Here is a 16,219-nt window from a genome sequence, read left to right as displayed (position 1 = left end):
AATAATTTCAAATAAAAAATTACACTTATGGTAATTTTTTGGTTTGCCATAAAAATAGAGTTGTATATGATAAAACTGCATAAAATACAGAAACAAAAAAAATATTAATAAATAATAAAAACCTATAGATCTGAAGTAAAAAAAATATTTTAAGAGGTTGAAAGTTTAAAAAAAAATAAAAAACAACCGGGAAATGTCCATCCATCCATTTTCTACCGCTTATTCCCTTTTGGGGTAGCGGGGGGCGCTGGCGCCTATCTCAGCTACAATCAGGCGGAAGGCGGTGTACACCCTGGACAAGTCGCCGCCTCATCGCAGCCCTGGAAATGTTGCATATTTTATTGCTTTTGCCATCAAAATGGTTAAAAAGTGCATAAAAATAAAGAATAAACTTTGTATCAACATATTTAAAGGTTGATCTAAAGATTTAAGGGAGCGTCTCAGTCATTAAAATGTAAAAGTAAAAAAAAATGCTAAAAATAATGTATATCAATAATACAAAAATTCAAAATCATGCATATATATATATACATTTTTTTAATTATTATTTATTATTAATAAATATTATTTTTAGCTTTTTTTTATTTTTTTGTATTTTACAATTGACAAAAAGAGCATAAAAATTAAATCTTTATTTGAACAGATCTAAAGTTGATCCAGAGATTTAAGGGAGTGTTCCAGTCATAAAAATGTCAAAAGAAACAAAAATTGCTCAAATTAATATATATTAACAATATATATGTTGTCTGTCTATCAGCGTTGGCTCTGCGATAAGCTGGCGACTTGTCCAGTGTGTACCCCGCCTTCCGCCCTAATGCAGCTGAAATAGGCTCCAGTGCCCCGAAAGGGACAAGCGGTAGAAAATACATGGATGGATATATTTCATATATTACAAAAATGGTAAAAATAATTCATATATATTTATATTCATTATTAATATAGTTTATTTTTAGCTTTTTGAAAAAAAAATGTTTTACATTTAACAAAAATAGCATGTAAATAAAAACTTTATATCAACAGCTATAAAGTTGATCTAGAGATTTAAGGGAGTCATAAAAATATTTTAAAAACATTCTTTAAATGCTTAAAATGATATAAATTAATAACCCCGGAAAGAGCTGGACGAAGTGGCTGGGGAGATGGAAGCCTGGGCTTCCCTGCTTAGGCTGCTGCCCCCGCGACCCGACTTCGGATAAGCGGAAGAAAATGGATGGATGGACAACATTACTAGAAATAATATATTTATTTGTAATTAATTTATATTATTTTTTAGCTTTTTTTTATATTATTCTGCTGACTTAATTACTCAAAAACTCAAATCAAGCACAACTTCTCTGTTTTTTAATACTTCAAGTAAAGCAAAGCATTCTGGGAAAGGAAGTGTTTCGCCACTAATTTCCACAATTTAACAGTAATATAACATCATCATAGATAAATGTTTGCTGTTAAATGCTTTTATTCATAATTATTGATGACAAGTAGCCGTGAATAAGACTGAATGTGTTTGTGAGGTTCATAGGACTAAACATGTAATAAATATTTTGGAGTACATTAATCCCAGTTTTTCACAGTTAATTGGCACAGGATTTAAGAATATATTAATTAAAAAACTATATTTTCATAGCTGGAGCTTGAATAAGTTTAATTTAACATATAACACTGTTATAGTCCCCTTTGCGCTGTTTTAATGCTGCTTGAGGCTGGGCCAATCAGAGGCCACGATACTGAACAGTGAGCCTCGTGAGCCAATACTACTGCAGTATTGACAGTTTTTGTTCTTTTCTTATTTTATGCATGAAAATGCCTAATTTAAGACACAAATATGCTTAAAAAAAATAATAAAATAATAATAATAAATCTTAAAGGGAGTTTTGATGGGATGAGAGGATGCAGGTGTACCTAATGGTGTGGCTCCTTGTGCTAAAATGTCTGACGGCCACGTCCTGTGTAGACCTTCGCCGACCACACGCTGGGCGTGATGAGTTGGACCATCCCCATCGCCGTGGCGCTGTCCTGCTATGGCGGCCTCAACGCCTCCATCATCGCCGCATCCAGGTAGAGGACGTGCGCTCTTGCTATCCAGCGCTCTGTGTCACGTCCTCCATGTTGTGCCGAGTCATGTCCTCCATGTTGTGCCGAGTCATGTCCTCCATGTTGTGCCGAGTCATGTCCTGCCGTGTCACGTCCTCCATGTTGTGCCGAGTCATGTCCTCCATTTTGTGCCGTGTCACGTCCTCCATGTTGTGCCGAGTCATGTCCTCCATTTTGTGCCGAGTCATGTCCTCCATGTTGTGCCGAGTCATGTCCTGCCGTGTCACGTCCTCCATGTTGTAGTGTGTCACGTCCTCCATGTTGTGCCGAGTCATGTCCTGCCTTGTCATGTCCTCCATGTCGTGCCGAGTCATGTACTGCCGTGTCATGTCCTCCATGTTGTGCCGAGTTATGTACTGCCGTGTCATGTCCTCCATGTTGTGCGTGTCATGTCCTCCTTATTGTGCTGAGTCATGTCCTCCATGTTGTGCCGTGTCATGTCCTCCTTATTGTGCTGAGTCATGTCCTCCATGTTGTGCGTGTCATGTCCTCCTTATTGTGCTGAGTCATGTCCTCCATGTTGTGCGTGTCATGTCCTCCTTATTGTGCTGAGTCATGTCCTCCATGTTGTGCCGTGTCATGTCCTCCTTATTGTGCTGAGTCATGTCCTCCATGTTGTGCCGAGTCATGTCCTGCCGTGTCATGTCCTCCATGTTGTGCCGTGTCACGTCCTCCATGTTGTGCCGAGTCATGTCCTCCATGTTGTGCCGAGTCATGTCTTCCAGGTTGTGCCGAGTCATGTCATGCTGTGTCATGTCCTCCATGTTGTGCCGAGTCATGTACTGCCGTGTCATGTCCTCCATGTTGTGCCGAGTCATGTACTGCCGTGTCATGTCCTCCATGTTGTGCCGTGTCACGTCCTCCATGTTGTGCCAAGTCATGTCCTCCATGTTGTGCCGAGTCATGTCCTGCCGTGTCATGTCCTCCATGTTGTGCCGAGTCATGTACTGCCGTGTCATGTCCTCCAGGTTGTGCCAAGTCATGTCCTCCATGTTGTGCCAAGTCATGTCCTCCATGTCGTGCCGAGTCATGTACTGCCGTGTCATGTCCTCCATGTTGTGCCGAGTCATGTACTGCCGTGTCATGTCCTCCATGTTGTGTTGAGTCATGTCCTCCATGTTGTGCCGAGTCATGTTCTGCCGAGTCATGTCCTCCATGTTGTGCCGAGTCATGTCCTGCCATGTCATGTCCTCCATTTTGTGCCGAGTCACGTCCTCCATGTTGTGCCGAGTCATGTCCTGCCGTGTCATGTCCTCCATGTTGTGCCGAGTCATGTCCTGCCGTGTCATGTCCTCCATGTTGTGCCGAGTCATGTCCTGCCGTGTCACGTCCTCCATGTTGTAGTGTGTCACGTCCTCCATGTTGTGCCGAGTCATGTCCTGCCTTGTCATGTCCTCCATGTCGTGCCGAGTCATGTACTGCCGTGTCATGTCCTCCATGTTGTGCCGAGTCATGTACTGCCGTGTCATGTCCTCCATGTTGTGCGTGTCATGTCCTCCTTATTGTGCTGAGTCATGTCCTCCATGTTGTGCCGTGTCATGTCCTCCTTATTGTGCTGAGTCATGTCCTCCATGTTGTGCGTGTCATGTCCTCCTTATTGTGCTGAGTCATGTCCTCCATGTTGTGCCGTGTCATGTCCTCCTTATTGTGCTGAGTCATGTCCTCCATGTTGTGCCGAGTCATGTCCTGCCGTGTCATGTCCTCCATGTTGTGCCGTGTCACGTCCTCCATGTTGTGCCGAGTCATGTCCTCCATGTTGTGCCGAGTCATGTCTTCCAGGTTGTGCCGAGTCATGTCATGCTGTGTCATGTCCTCCATGTTGTGCCGAGTCATGTACTGCCGTGTCATGTCCTCCATGTTGTGCCGAGTCATGTACTGCCGTGTCATGTCCTCCATGTTGTGCCGTGTCACGTCCTCCATGTTGTGCCAAGTCATGTCCTCCATGTTGTGCCGAGTCATGTCCTGCCGTGTCATGTCCTCCATGTTGTGCCGAGTCATGTACTGCCGTGTCATGTCCTCCAGGTTGTGCCAAGTCATGTCCTCCATGTTGTGCCAAGTCATGTCCTCCATGTCGTGCCGAGTCATGTACTGCCGTGTCATGTCCTCCATGTTGTGCCGAGTCATGTACTGCCGTGTCATGTCCTCCATGTTGTGTTGAGTCATGTCCTCCATGTTGTGCCGAGTCATGTTCTGCCGAGTCATGTCCTCCATGTTGTGCCGAGTCATGTCCTGCCATGTCATGTCCTCCATTTTGTGCCGAGTCACGTCCTCCATGTTGTGCCGAGTCATGTCCTGCCGTGTCATGTCCTCCATGTTGTGCCGAGTCATGTCCTGCCGTGTCATGTCCTCCATGTTGTGCCGAGTCATGTCCTGCCGTGTCACGTCCTCCATGTTGTAGTGTGTCACGTCCTCCATGTTGTGCCGAGTCATGTCCTGCCTTGTCATGTCCTCCATGTCGTGCCGAGTCATGTACTGCCGTGTCATGTCCTCCATGTTGTGCCGAGTCATGTACTGCCGTGTCATGTCCTCCATGTTGTGCGTGTCATGTCCTCCTTATTGTGCTGAGTCATGTCCTCCATGTTGTGCCGTGTCATGTCCTCCTTATTGTGCTGAGTCATGTCCTCCATGTTGTGCGTGTCATGTCCTCCTTATTGTGCTGAGTCATGTCCTCCATGTTGTGCCGTGTCATGTCCTCCTTATTGTGCTGAGTCATGTCCTCCATGTTGTGCCGAGTCATGTCCTGCCGTGTCATGTCCTCCATGTTGTGCCGTGTCACGTCCTCCATGTTGTGCCGAGTCATGTCCTCCATGTTGTGCCGAGTCATGTCTTCCAGGTTGTGCCGAGTCATGTCATGCTGTGTCATGTCCTCCATGTTGTGCCGAGTCATGTACTGCCGTGTCATGTCCTCCATGTTGTGCCGAGTCATGTACTGCCGTGTCATGTCCTCCATGTTGTGCCGTGTCACGTCCTCCATGTTGTGCCAAGTCATGTCCTCCATGTTGTGCCGAGTCATGTCCTGCCGTGTCATGTCCTCCATGTTGTGCCGAGTCATGTACTGCCGTGTCATGTCCTCCAGGTTGTGCCAAGTCATGTCCTCCATGTTGTGCCAAGTCATGTCCTCCATGTCGTGCCGAGTCATGTACTGCCGTGTCATGTCCTCCATGTTGTGCCGAGTCATGTACTGCCGTGTCATGTCCTCCATGTTGTGTTGAGTCATGTCCTCCATGTTGTGCCGAGTCATGTTCTGCCGAGTCATGTCCTCCATGTTGTGCCGAGTCATGTCCTGCCATGTCATGTCCTCCATTTTGTGCCGAGTCACGTCCTCCATGTTGTGCCGAGTCATGTCCTGCCGTGTCATGTCCTCCATGTTGTGCCGAGTCATGTCCTGCCGTGTCATGTCCTCCATGTTGTGCCGAGTCATGTCCTCCATGTTGTGCCGAGTCATGTCCTCCATGTTGTGCCGAGTCATGTCCTGCCATGTCATGTTCTCCATGTGCCGTGTTATGTCCTCCATGTTGTGCCGAGTCATATCTTCCATGTTGTGCCAAGTCAAGTACTGCTGTGTCACGTCCTCCATGTTGTGCCAAGTCACGTCCTCCATGTTGTGCCAAGTCATGTCCTCCATGTTGTGCCGAGTCATGTCCTGCTGTGTCATGTCCTCCATGTCCTGCTGTGTTATGTCCTCCATGTTGTGCCGAGTCATATCTTCCATGTTGTGCCAAGTCAAGTACTGCTGTGTCACGTCCTCCATGTTGTGCCAAGTCATGTCCTCCATGTTGTGCCAAGTCATGTCCTCCATGTTGTGCCGAGTCATGTCCTGCTGTGTCATGTCCTCCATGTCCTGCTGTGTCACGTCCTCCATGTTGTGCCAAGTCATGTCCTCCATGTTGTGCCGAGTCATGTCCTGCTGTGTCATGTCCTCCATGTCCTGCTGTGTCATGTCCTCCATGTTGTGCCGAGTCATGTTTTCCATGTTGTGCCGAGTCATGTCCTCCATGTTGTGCCGAGTCATGTTCTGCCGTGTCATGTCCTCCATGTTGTGCCGAGTCATGTTCTGCCGAGTCATGTCCTCCATGTTGTGCCGAGTCACGTCCTCCATGTTGTGCCGAGTCATGTTCTGCCGAGTCATGTCCTCCATGTTGTGCCGAGTCATGTCCTCCATGTTGTGCCGAGTCATGTCCTCCATGTTGTGCCATGTCATGTTTTCCATGTTGTGCCGAGTCATGTCCTCCATGTTGTGCCGTGTCATGTCCTCCATGTTGTGCCGTGTCATGTCCTCCATGTTGTGCCGAGTCATGTCCTCCATGTGGTGCCGTGTCATGCGCTCCATGTTGTGCCATGTCATGTTTTCCATGTTGTGCCGAGTCATGTTTTCCATGTTGTGCCGAGTCATGTTTTCCATGTTGTGCCGAGTCATGTCCTCCATGTTGTGCCGTGTCATGTCCTCCATGTTGTGCGGAGTCACGTCCTCCATGTTGTGGCGAGTCATGTTTTCCATGTTGTGCCGAGTCATGTCATGCCGTGTCATGTCCTCCATGTTGTGCCGAGTCATGTCCTGCCGTGTCATGTCCTCCATGTTGTGCTGAGTCATGTCCTCCATGTCATGCCGTGTCATGTCCTCTATGTTGTACCGAGTCATGTCCTGCCGTGTCATGTCCTCCATCTTGTGCTGTGTCATGTACTCCATGTTGTGCCTAGTCATGTTTTCCATGTTGTGCCGAGTCATGTCCTCCATGTTGTGCCGAGTCATGTCCTCCATGATGTGCTGAGTCATGTCCTCCATGTTGTGCCGTGTTATGTCCTCCATGTTATGCCGAGTCATGTCCTCCATGTTGTGCCGAGTCATGTCCTCCATGTTGTGCCATGTCACATCCTCCATGTTGTGCTGAGTCATGTCTTCCATGATGTGCTGAGTCATGTCCTTCATGTTGTGCCGTGTTATGTCCTCCATGTTATGCCGAGTCATGTCCTCCATGTTGTGCCGAGTCATGTCCTCCATGTTGTGCCATGTCACATCCTCCATGTTGTGCTGAGTCATGTCTTCCATGATGTGCTGAGTCATGTCCTCCATGTTGTGCCATGTTATGTCCTCCATCTTGTGCAGAGTCAAGTTCTCCATGTTATGCTGAGTCATGTCCTCCATGTTGTGCCAAGTCATGTCCTGCCGTGTCATGTCCTCCATGTTGTGCCGAGTCATGTCCTCCATGTTGTGCCGAGTCATGTTTTCCATGTTGTGCCGATTCATGTCCTCCATGTTGTGCCGTGTCATGTCCTCCATGTTGTGCCGTGTCATGTCCTCCATGTTGTGCCGTGTCATGTCCTCCATGTTGTGCCGAGTCATGTTTTCCATGTTGTGCTGAGTCATGTTTTCCATGTTGTGCCGAGTCATGTCCTGCCGTGTCATGTCCTCCATGTTGTGCCGTGTCATGTCCTCCATGTTGTGCCGTGTCATGTCCTCCATGTTGTGCCGTGTCACGTCCTCCATGTTGTGCCGTGTCATGTCCTGCCGTGTCATGTCCTCCATGTTGTGCCGTGTCATGTCCTCCATGTTGTGCCGTGTCACGTCCTCCATGTTGTGCCGTGTCACGTCCTCCATGTTGTGCCGAGTCATGTTTTCCATGTTGTGCCGAGTCATGTTTTCCATGTTGTGCCGAGTCATGTCCTGCCGTGTCATGTCCTCCATGTTGTGCCGTGTCATGTCCTCCATGTTGTGCCGTGTCACGTCCTCCATGTTGTGCCGTGTCATGTCCTGCCGTGTCATGTCCTCCATGTTGTGCCGTGTCATGTCCTCCATGTTGTGCCGTGTCATGTCCTCCATGTTGTGCCGTGTCACGTCCTCCATGTTGTGCCGAGTCATGTCTTCCATGTTATGCGGTGTCATGTCCTCCATGTCGTGCCGAGTCACGTCATCCAAGTTGTGCCGTGTCCAGGTTGTTCTTCGTGGGTTCCCGCGAGGGACACCTCCCCGACGCCTTGTCCATGATCCACATGCGGAGGTTCACGCCCGTTCCTGCTCTCATCTTCAACGTAGGAACACAATCTGCCTTTTCCCCCCAATGCTAACTTCTCCTATCTTGGCATGCTAACGTTTATTGTTAAAAACCATGGCTATTAAGATTTGCTGCCAACTTGTGAGCCAAAGAGATACTTGGACCAGGGTTTCCGCCGAGAATTGCAGCTACTTTTGTTTTAGCAATTGAATACAGACCTGTATGCTTACTGTGTTGCCAGCGTTTTACATACGGACTGAATAATATACTGATCCTTGGGGGACTCCAACAGAGCAAGTGAGATATGATAGTGCTTGTTTTCTCTCTGTTGGTGGGTACTCCACCCTGTTTCACTAAAACTATTGACCTCCGTCTTCTGCCCAGTGCGTCATGGCGCTGATCTACTTGGCCGTGGAGGACGTCTTCCAGCTCATCAACTACTACAGCTTCAGCTACTGGTTCTTCATGGGCTTGTCCATTGCGGGACAGATCTACCTCCGCTGGAAGCAGCCAGACCGCCTGCGACCACTCAAAGTAAGGCCACGGTAGCCGAGGTCCGAAGTTAAAGAAGTAATTTCTAGTCCGCACTCTACCTGTCTTAACTGCCTCTAACGATAAGGTATTGTTGTTCGGCCGAGGCAAGAACATACTTATATTGTAGGTAGGTAGATCTTTATTGTCATTGAACGAGTACAACGGAACTTAGTTTTGTTTTTTTATATGTTCAGGTCACTTCTGTTTCTCATCCACACTCGAGCCGTCACCATTCGCAACCGATCAGCTTCCAACGTAAATTGATCTTTGTTCCGTCAGAGCAAGAACACAATGTGTTTTGGATAATATTGTTTCTGAATGATGTCAGAATAACGTCACTAAGGCAGTCAAATCGGTGCATGTTTCTATTCAGCACTCTGGCCGTCACAATTATCATCTCAATCTCTCTACTTCCAACTTTCAAGGATTTTTTTCTCCGTCAAAGCAAGAACGCGGTTGGTTTTTAATACTACAGTGCAAGGTGCTTTGGGTCAAGTCAAATCAGTTCATGTTTCTAGTCAGCATTTTAGCCATCACAATTAGTTATCAATCTGTTAAAGTTTAAGTCTCCTTAAATTTTTAAGATTTTTTTGTTCTGGCTAAGTAGTAACCCAGTTGTTTTTTAATATTACAGTCCAAAAAAAACAAATTGTTAATGTCATTGGTCAATCCAGTACATATTTCTAGTCAGCATTCTAGCCATCACAGTTATTAATTAATTTTTACTTCAAACATGAAATCTACTTTTTTTAAAAAAATATTATTGTTCTTGAATCCAGTTGTTTCCAAGAAGGCCTAAGTCGTCAAGATCAAATTAGTAAGTTTCTAGTCGGCGCTCTTGCCGTCACATTACCTACATCAGTGGCTCTTCTTCAAACTCAAAATGATTTTTGTTCTATCAAAGCAAGAAAGCGGTTGGTTTTTAATACTACAGTGCAAGGTGCTTTGGGTCAAGTCAAATCGGTTCATGTTTCTAGGCAGTATTTTAGCCATCACAATTAGTTATCAATCCGTCAAACTTTAAATTTATTTACATTTGTAAGAGATTATTGTTCTGGCAAGGTAGGAACCCAGTTGGTTTTTAATATTACAGTCCAAGAAGATCCAGGTTTTTAAGGTCACTGGTCAAATCAGTACATATTTCTAGTCAGCATTTTAGCCATCACAATTATTAATTATTTTTTACTTTAAACATAAAATCTGCTTAAATTTTTAAAAGATTATTGTTCTTGAATCATGTTGTTTCCAAGAGGGCCTAAGTCTTCAAGGGCAAATCAGTAAGTTTCTAGTCGGCACTCTTTCCGTCACATTACTACCTCAGTCGCTCTACTTCAAACTCAAAATGATTTTTGTACTATCAAAGCAAGAACTCGGTTGTTTTTTAATATTACAGTGCAAGGTGCTTTGGGTCGATGAGGGCGTAAGTCAAATTGTTTGATGTTTTTAGGCAGCATTTTAGTCATCACAATTAGTTATCAATCTGTCAAACATTGAATCTACTTACATTTTTAAGAATGTTTTGTTCTGGCAAAGTAGTAACCCAGTTGGTTTTTAATACTACACTCCAAGAAAATCCAGGTTGTTAATGTCATTGGTCAATCCAGTACATATTTCTAGTCAGCATTCTAGCCATTACAATTATTAATTAAATTTTACTTCCAACATGAAATCTACTTATTTTTTTAAAAAGATTATTGTTCTTGAATCCAGTTGTTTCCAAGAAGGCCTATGTCTTTGAGGTCAAATCAGCAAGTTTCTAGTCGGCGCTCTTTCCGCCACAATACCTACCTCAGTCGCTCTACTACAAACTCAAAAGGATTTTTGTTCTGTCAAAGCAAGAACCCGCCCGGTTGGTTTTGAATATTACAGTGCAAAGTACCGTTACTTTGGGTCGATGAGGGCGTAAGTCAAATCATGTCATGTTTCTAGGCAGCATTTTAGCCATCACAATTAGTTATCAGTCTGTCTAACTTGAACCCTACTTACATTTTTAAGAGATTATTGTTCTGGCAAGGTAGGAAACCAGTTGTTTTTTAATAATACAGTCTAAGAAAATCCAGGTTGTTAAGGTGACCAGTCAAATCAGTACATATTTCTCGTCAGCATTCTAGCCATCACAATTATTGATTAATTTTTACTTCAAACATGAAATCTCCTTTTCTTAAAAAAAAGATTATTGTTTTTGAATCCAGTTGTTTCCAAGAAGGCCTAAGTCTTCAAGATCAAATCAGTAAGTTTCTAGTCGGCGCTCTTGCCGTCACATTACCTACCTCAGTGGCTCTTCTTCAAACCCAAAAGGATATTTGTTCTATCAAAGCAAGAAAGCGGTTGGTTTTTAATACTACAGTGCAAGGTGCTTTGGGTCAAGTCAAATCGGTTCATGTTTCTAGTCAGCATTTTAGCCATCACAATTAGTTATCAATCCATCAAACTTTAAATCTATTTACATTTTTAAGAGATTATTGTTCTGGCAAGGTAGGAGCCCAGTTGGTTTTTAATATTACAGTCCAAGAAGATCCAGGTTTTTAAGGTCACTGGTCAAATCAGTACATATTTCTAGTCAGCATTCTAGCCATTACAATTATTAATACATTTTTACTTCAAACATGAAATCTACTTTTTTTTTAAAAAGATTATTGTTCTTGAACCCAATTATTTCCAAAAGGCCTAAATCGTCAAGATCAAATTAGTAAGTTTCTAGTCGGCGCTCTTTCCGCCACAATACCTACATCAGTCACTCTACTTCAAACTCAAAATGATTTTTGTTCTGTCAAAGCAAGAACCCGCCCAGTTGGTTTTGAATATTACAGCGCAAGGTACTGCAACTTTGGGTCAATGAGGGCGTAAGTCAAATCGGTTCATGTTTCTAGGCAGTATTTTAGCCATCACAATTAGTTATCAGTCTGTCAAACTTTAACTCTACTTTCATTTTTAAGAGATTATTGTTCTGGCAAGGTAGGAACCCAGTTGTTTTTTAATAATACAGTCTAAGAAAATCCAGGTAGTTAAGGTGACCAGTCAAATCAGTACATATTTCTCATCAGCATTCTAGCCATTACAATTATTAATTATTGTTTACTTTAAACATCAAATTTGCTTCAATTTTTAAAAGATTATTGTTCTTGAATCCATTTGTTTCCAAGAAGGCCTATGTCTTTGAGGTCAAATCAGCAAGTTTCTAGTCTGCGCTCTTTCCGCCACAATACCTACCTCAGTCGCTCTACTACAAACTCAAAATGATTTTTGTTCTATCAAAGCAAGAACCCGCCCGGTTGGTTTTGAATATTACAGTGCAAGGTACCGTTACTTTGGGTCGATGAGGGCGTAAGTCAAATCGGTTCATGTTTCTAGGCAGCATTTTAGCCATCACAATTAGTTATCAGTCTGTCAAACTTTAACTCTACTTACATTTTTAAGAGATTATTGTTCTGGCAAGATAGGAACACAGTTCTTTTTTAATATTACAGTCCAAAAAGATCCAGGTTGTTAAGGTCACAGGCCAAATCAGTACATATTTCTCGTCAGCATTCTAGCCATCACCATTATTAATTAATTTTTACTTCAAATATGAAAACCTACTTTTTTTTAAAAAAAGATTATTGTTCTTGAATCCAGTTGTTTCCAAGCAGGTTTAAGTCTTCAAGGTCAAATCAGTAAGTTTCTAGTCGGCGCTCTTTCCGTCACATTACCTACCTCAGTCGCTGTACTTCAATTATTTTTGTTCTATCAAAGCAAGAACCCGCCCGGTTGGTTTTGAATATTACAGTGCAAGGTGCTTCAGTTCGCTGAGGTTTAAGGCTAAATCTGTTCATGTTTCTAGTCAGCATTCTAGCCATCACAATTAGCAATTTTTACTTGAAATATTTAGATTTGCCTACATTTGTAAGAGATTATTGTTTTGTCGATGCAAGAACCCATCGGTTTTTAATCATTCATCTCATTATATTATACAATTACATGGTGGCATTAAATGGGAAAGAAATCAATCTTTTTATTTATTTATTTACATAAATTTATAATGTTGATCATTTAAAAGTCTACTTTTTTCAGGCCCGCGGCATAGTTTTAAAGACCTACTGAAAGCCACTACTACCCACCACGCAGTCTGATAGTTTATATATCAATGATGAAATATTAACATTGCAACACATGCCAATAGGGCCTTTTTAGTTTACTAAATTGCAATTTTAAATTTTGCGTGAAGTATCCTGTTGAAAACGTCGCGGTATGATGACACGTGCGCGTGATGTCACGGATTGTAGAGGACATTTTGTTCCAGCCCGTTCCCAGCTATAAGTTGTCTGCTTTAATCGCATAATTACACGGTATTTTTGCAATTTGTTCAATTAATAATGGAGACGTCAAAGAAGAAAGATGTAGGTGGGAAGCGGTGTATTGCGGCTGCCTTTAGCAACACAAACACAGCCGGTGTTTCCTTGTTTACATTCCCGGAACAGAGCGGTCAAGCGAACATGGTTCCCTACCGCATGTCAACCGGCAGGTGTCGGTGAGAAAATTATGGTAATAAGTCGGCTTTTAGCGTAGACATGAGCGGAGCTTGCGTTGTTCCTCGTGCACCTGTCAAAGAGGCAGCTGCGGACTCTCTTGCCTCCTCCGACCGGCCGCCCCCGAACGTGGGATGCTTCCACCGTGGAGGAGGGGGGAAAAAAAGCTCAGCCCGGCCCGACCGGCTGCCTTCGCTTCGCCTCGTTGAGAAACGTGGCTTCCCTCATAGACACTGGCGGTGTCCACACCCCTCCGACTTTCAGGTACGACTATATAATCTCACTAAAACACTAGTAACACAATAAGCAGATAAGGGATTTTCCGGAATTATCCTAGTAAATGTGTCTAATAACATCTGAATCGCTCCCACTGCCCTGTCTTTATTGTAGTCCTTCACTCTCACTATCCTCATCCACGAATCTTTCATCCTCGCTCCAATTAATGGGGAAATTGTCGCTTTCTCGGTCCGAATCGCTCTCGCTGCTGGTGGCCATGATTGTAAACAATGTTCAGATGTGAGGAGCTCCACAACCCGTGACGTCACGCACACATCGTCTGCTACTTCCGGTACAGGCAAAGCTTTTTTATTAGCGACCAAAAGTTGCGAACTTTATCGTCGATGTTCTCTACTAAATCCTTTCGGCAAAAATATGGCGATATCGCAAAATGATCAAGTATGACACATAGAATGGACCTGATATCCCCGCGTTTAAATAAGAACATCTCATTTCAGTAGGCCTTTAAGCTACAGTAAGTGCCTGGTTTTAAAAACTACATTTTAAAAAACGGTGGCAGAGGGGTTAGTGCGTCTGCCTCACAATACGAAGATCCTGCAGTCCTGGGTTCAAATCTTTCTTTGTGGAGTTTGCATGTTCTCCCCGTGACTGCGTGGGTTCCCTTCGGGTACTCCGGCTTCCTCCCACCTCCAAAAACATGCACCTGGGGATAGGTTGATTGGCAACACTAAATTGGCCCTAGTGTGTGAATGTGAGTGTGAATGTTGTCTGTCTATCTGTGTTGGCCCTGTGATGAGGTGGCGACTTGTCCAGGGTGTACAATGCCTTCCGTCCGATTGTAGCTGAGATAGGCGCCAGTGCCCCCCGCAACCCCTAAAGGGAATAAGCGGTAGTAAATGGATGGATTTTTAAAAAGAAAAATATAACAGACAGAACTTTAACAATGGGAGTAAATGGCGCCCCCGTGCGTCGTTAATCGCAATGACAGAAGAGTGAAAGTTGTTAAAAAAGTGGTTATAATACTCCCGGATTTTTTTTTTATTTTATTTACCTCTTGTTAATGTTTATATTCCTGTTCCCTTTACCCATGAGTAAGCTCTTTTTTCATACAAAACATGAAAATATCACAGAACATGACGTTGCAAGGCTCCACCGTAGAAAAAAAATAAAAAAGTAAGCCCAGGAAGTGACGTAGACTTCGGGCATTCGTAATCTTGCTTGGTACTTAGCTTGCTTTTCGCCAAAAGGTCACAAAAAATCCACTTACCGACCTTGGCGTTAGACATTTCAGCATCATTAATAAGTAAATGCCATTTAAACGCGTAGATGTACCTCTCATTATTGTGTCTACAACGGGGTGTCTGCAGATCTTCAAAATAAAAGGTCAACATCGTGGCAGGAAATACCAAAATAAAGCGGTTATGTGTTTAAAAATGAATATGAAGCGAAACAAGTTTACAAAATGTAGATTTTGTTGAAATTCACGCATACATATACGCATATATGTATGTTCTCGTTGTATGTTACACTACTTGTTATACAGAACGTCTATTTGAAATGAAAGCGTGTCGTATGTAATTCCCAGAATCCTTAGCGTGCAAGCCAGCAAATAGTGCAGTAAAGCTAGAAGACTAAAATGTGTTGATATATTTAAGGTGGCACTGCGTTGTCTGTGAATGTGATTGGATGTCATCAGTTGTTGTTGGTTCATTCAAGTGTGCCACCTTAAGACCGTGTGTTACCTCGCTGTGGCTGGGAATGTCCTTGGCCACAGTGCGTTTCCGCGTCAGATCACTCTTGTTTCTCTTCAGATCGCATAAATCTTTCGCCTTTTACTAAAGATTTCCGTGGGGAGGAACAACAAGAGTATAACTCAATTTTTTGATGCTCTGCGAAAGCGGGGCTTCTATAATCTGTCAAAAGTCAATACCTGATCAAAGTCGTATATACAGTCGATATCGCTCTGCTGAAGTAGTAGTAATTCTGGTATCTACACTACGTATTGCATTTTTCAAGATATTGCTTGATAAAATATAACTTTAACGAGGCGATATCGACGATGACTTGCTGTAAATATATCTAACGCAGGAGTGCCCACACTTTTTCTGCAGGCTTGCTACTTTTCAATTGACCAACTCGAGGGGATCTATCTCATTTATATGTATATCCATCCATCTTCTTCCGCTTATCCGAGGTCGGGTCGCGGGGGCAGCAGCCTAAGCAGGGAAACCCAGACTTCCCTCTCCCCAGCCACTTCGTCTAGCTCTTCCCGGAGGATCCCGAGGCGTTCCCAGGCCAGCCGGGAGACATAGTCTTCCCAACGTGTCCTGGGTCTTCCCCGTGGCCTCCTACCAGCTGGACGTGCCCTAAACACCTCCCTAGGGAGGTGTTCGGGTGGCATCCTGACCAGATGCCCGAACCACCTCATCTGGCTCTTCTCGAGGTGGAGGAGCAGCGCCTTTACTTTGAGTTCCTCCCGGATGGCAGAGCTTCTCACCCTATCTCTAAGGGAGAGACCCAAACTCATTTGGGCCGCTTGTACCCGTGATCTTATCCTTTCGGTCATGACCCAAAGCTCATGACCATAGGTGAGGATGGGAACGTAGATCGACCGGTAAATTGAGAGCTTTGCCTTCCGGCTCAGCTCCTTCTTCACCACAACGGATCGGTACAACGTCCGCATTACTGAAGACGCCGCACCGATCCGCCTGTCGATCTCACGATCCACTCTTCCCTCACTCGTGAACAAGACTCCTAGGTACTTGAACTCCTCCACTTGGGGCAGGGTCTCCTCCCCAACCCGGAGATTTATATATATCATTTATATTTATTTATTTATGAAAGAGACATTTTTGTAAACAA

General features: G+C 44.1%; 1 protein-coding gene, 1 long non-coding RNA gene and 1 other non-coding gene across 4 annotated transcripts in view; 2 read left to right on the top strand and 1 right to left on the bottom strand.

The window, feature by feature from the left end:
- The window catches only part of slc7a6 (solute carrier family 7 member 6), a 260,369-nt gene that overhangs the window by 28,969 nt on the left and 215,181 nt on the right, over positions 1 to 16,219 (top strand). For both annotated transcript variants that reach the window (XM_061892370.1, XM_061892361.1), the window contains 3 exons: positions 1,952 to 2,055; positions 8,022 to 8,118; positions 8,466 to 8,615. In XM_061892370.1, coding sequence (XP_061748354.1) covers positions 1,952 to 2,055; positions 8,022 to 8,118; positions 8,466 to 8,615 — 351 coding nt within the window. The remainder of the gene's footprint in view (positions 1 to 1,951; positions 2,056 to 8,021; positions 8,119 to 8,465; positions 8,616 to 16,219) is intronic.
- LOC133546593 (uncharacterized) overlaps positions 1 to 16,219 on the bottom strand; it is a 242,783-nt gene that overhangs the window by 29,061 nt on the left and 197,503 nt on the right. The gene's annotated exons all lie outside the window — the stretch shown is intronic.
- Positions 15,149 to 15,262, top strand: LOC133548310 (U5 spliceosomal RNA). The gene has a single exon (XR_009805846.1). It is a non-coding gene; the product is annotated as a U5 spliceosomal RNA (small nuclear RNA).

Source organism: Nerophis ophidion, linkage group LG02 (genome assembly GCF_033978795.1).
Source record: "Nerophis ophidion isolate RoL-2023_Sa linkage group LG02, RoL_Noph_v1.0, whole genome shotgun sequence".
NCBI lineage: Eukaryota > Metazoa > Chordata > Actinopteri > Syngnathiformes > Syngnathidae > Nerophis > Nerophis ophidion.
The sequence above is the reverse complement of the archived record's forward strand: the minus strand, read 5'-3'. Positions and strand labels throughout refer to the sequence as shown.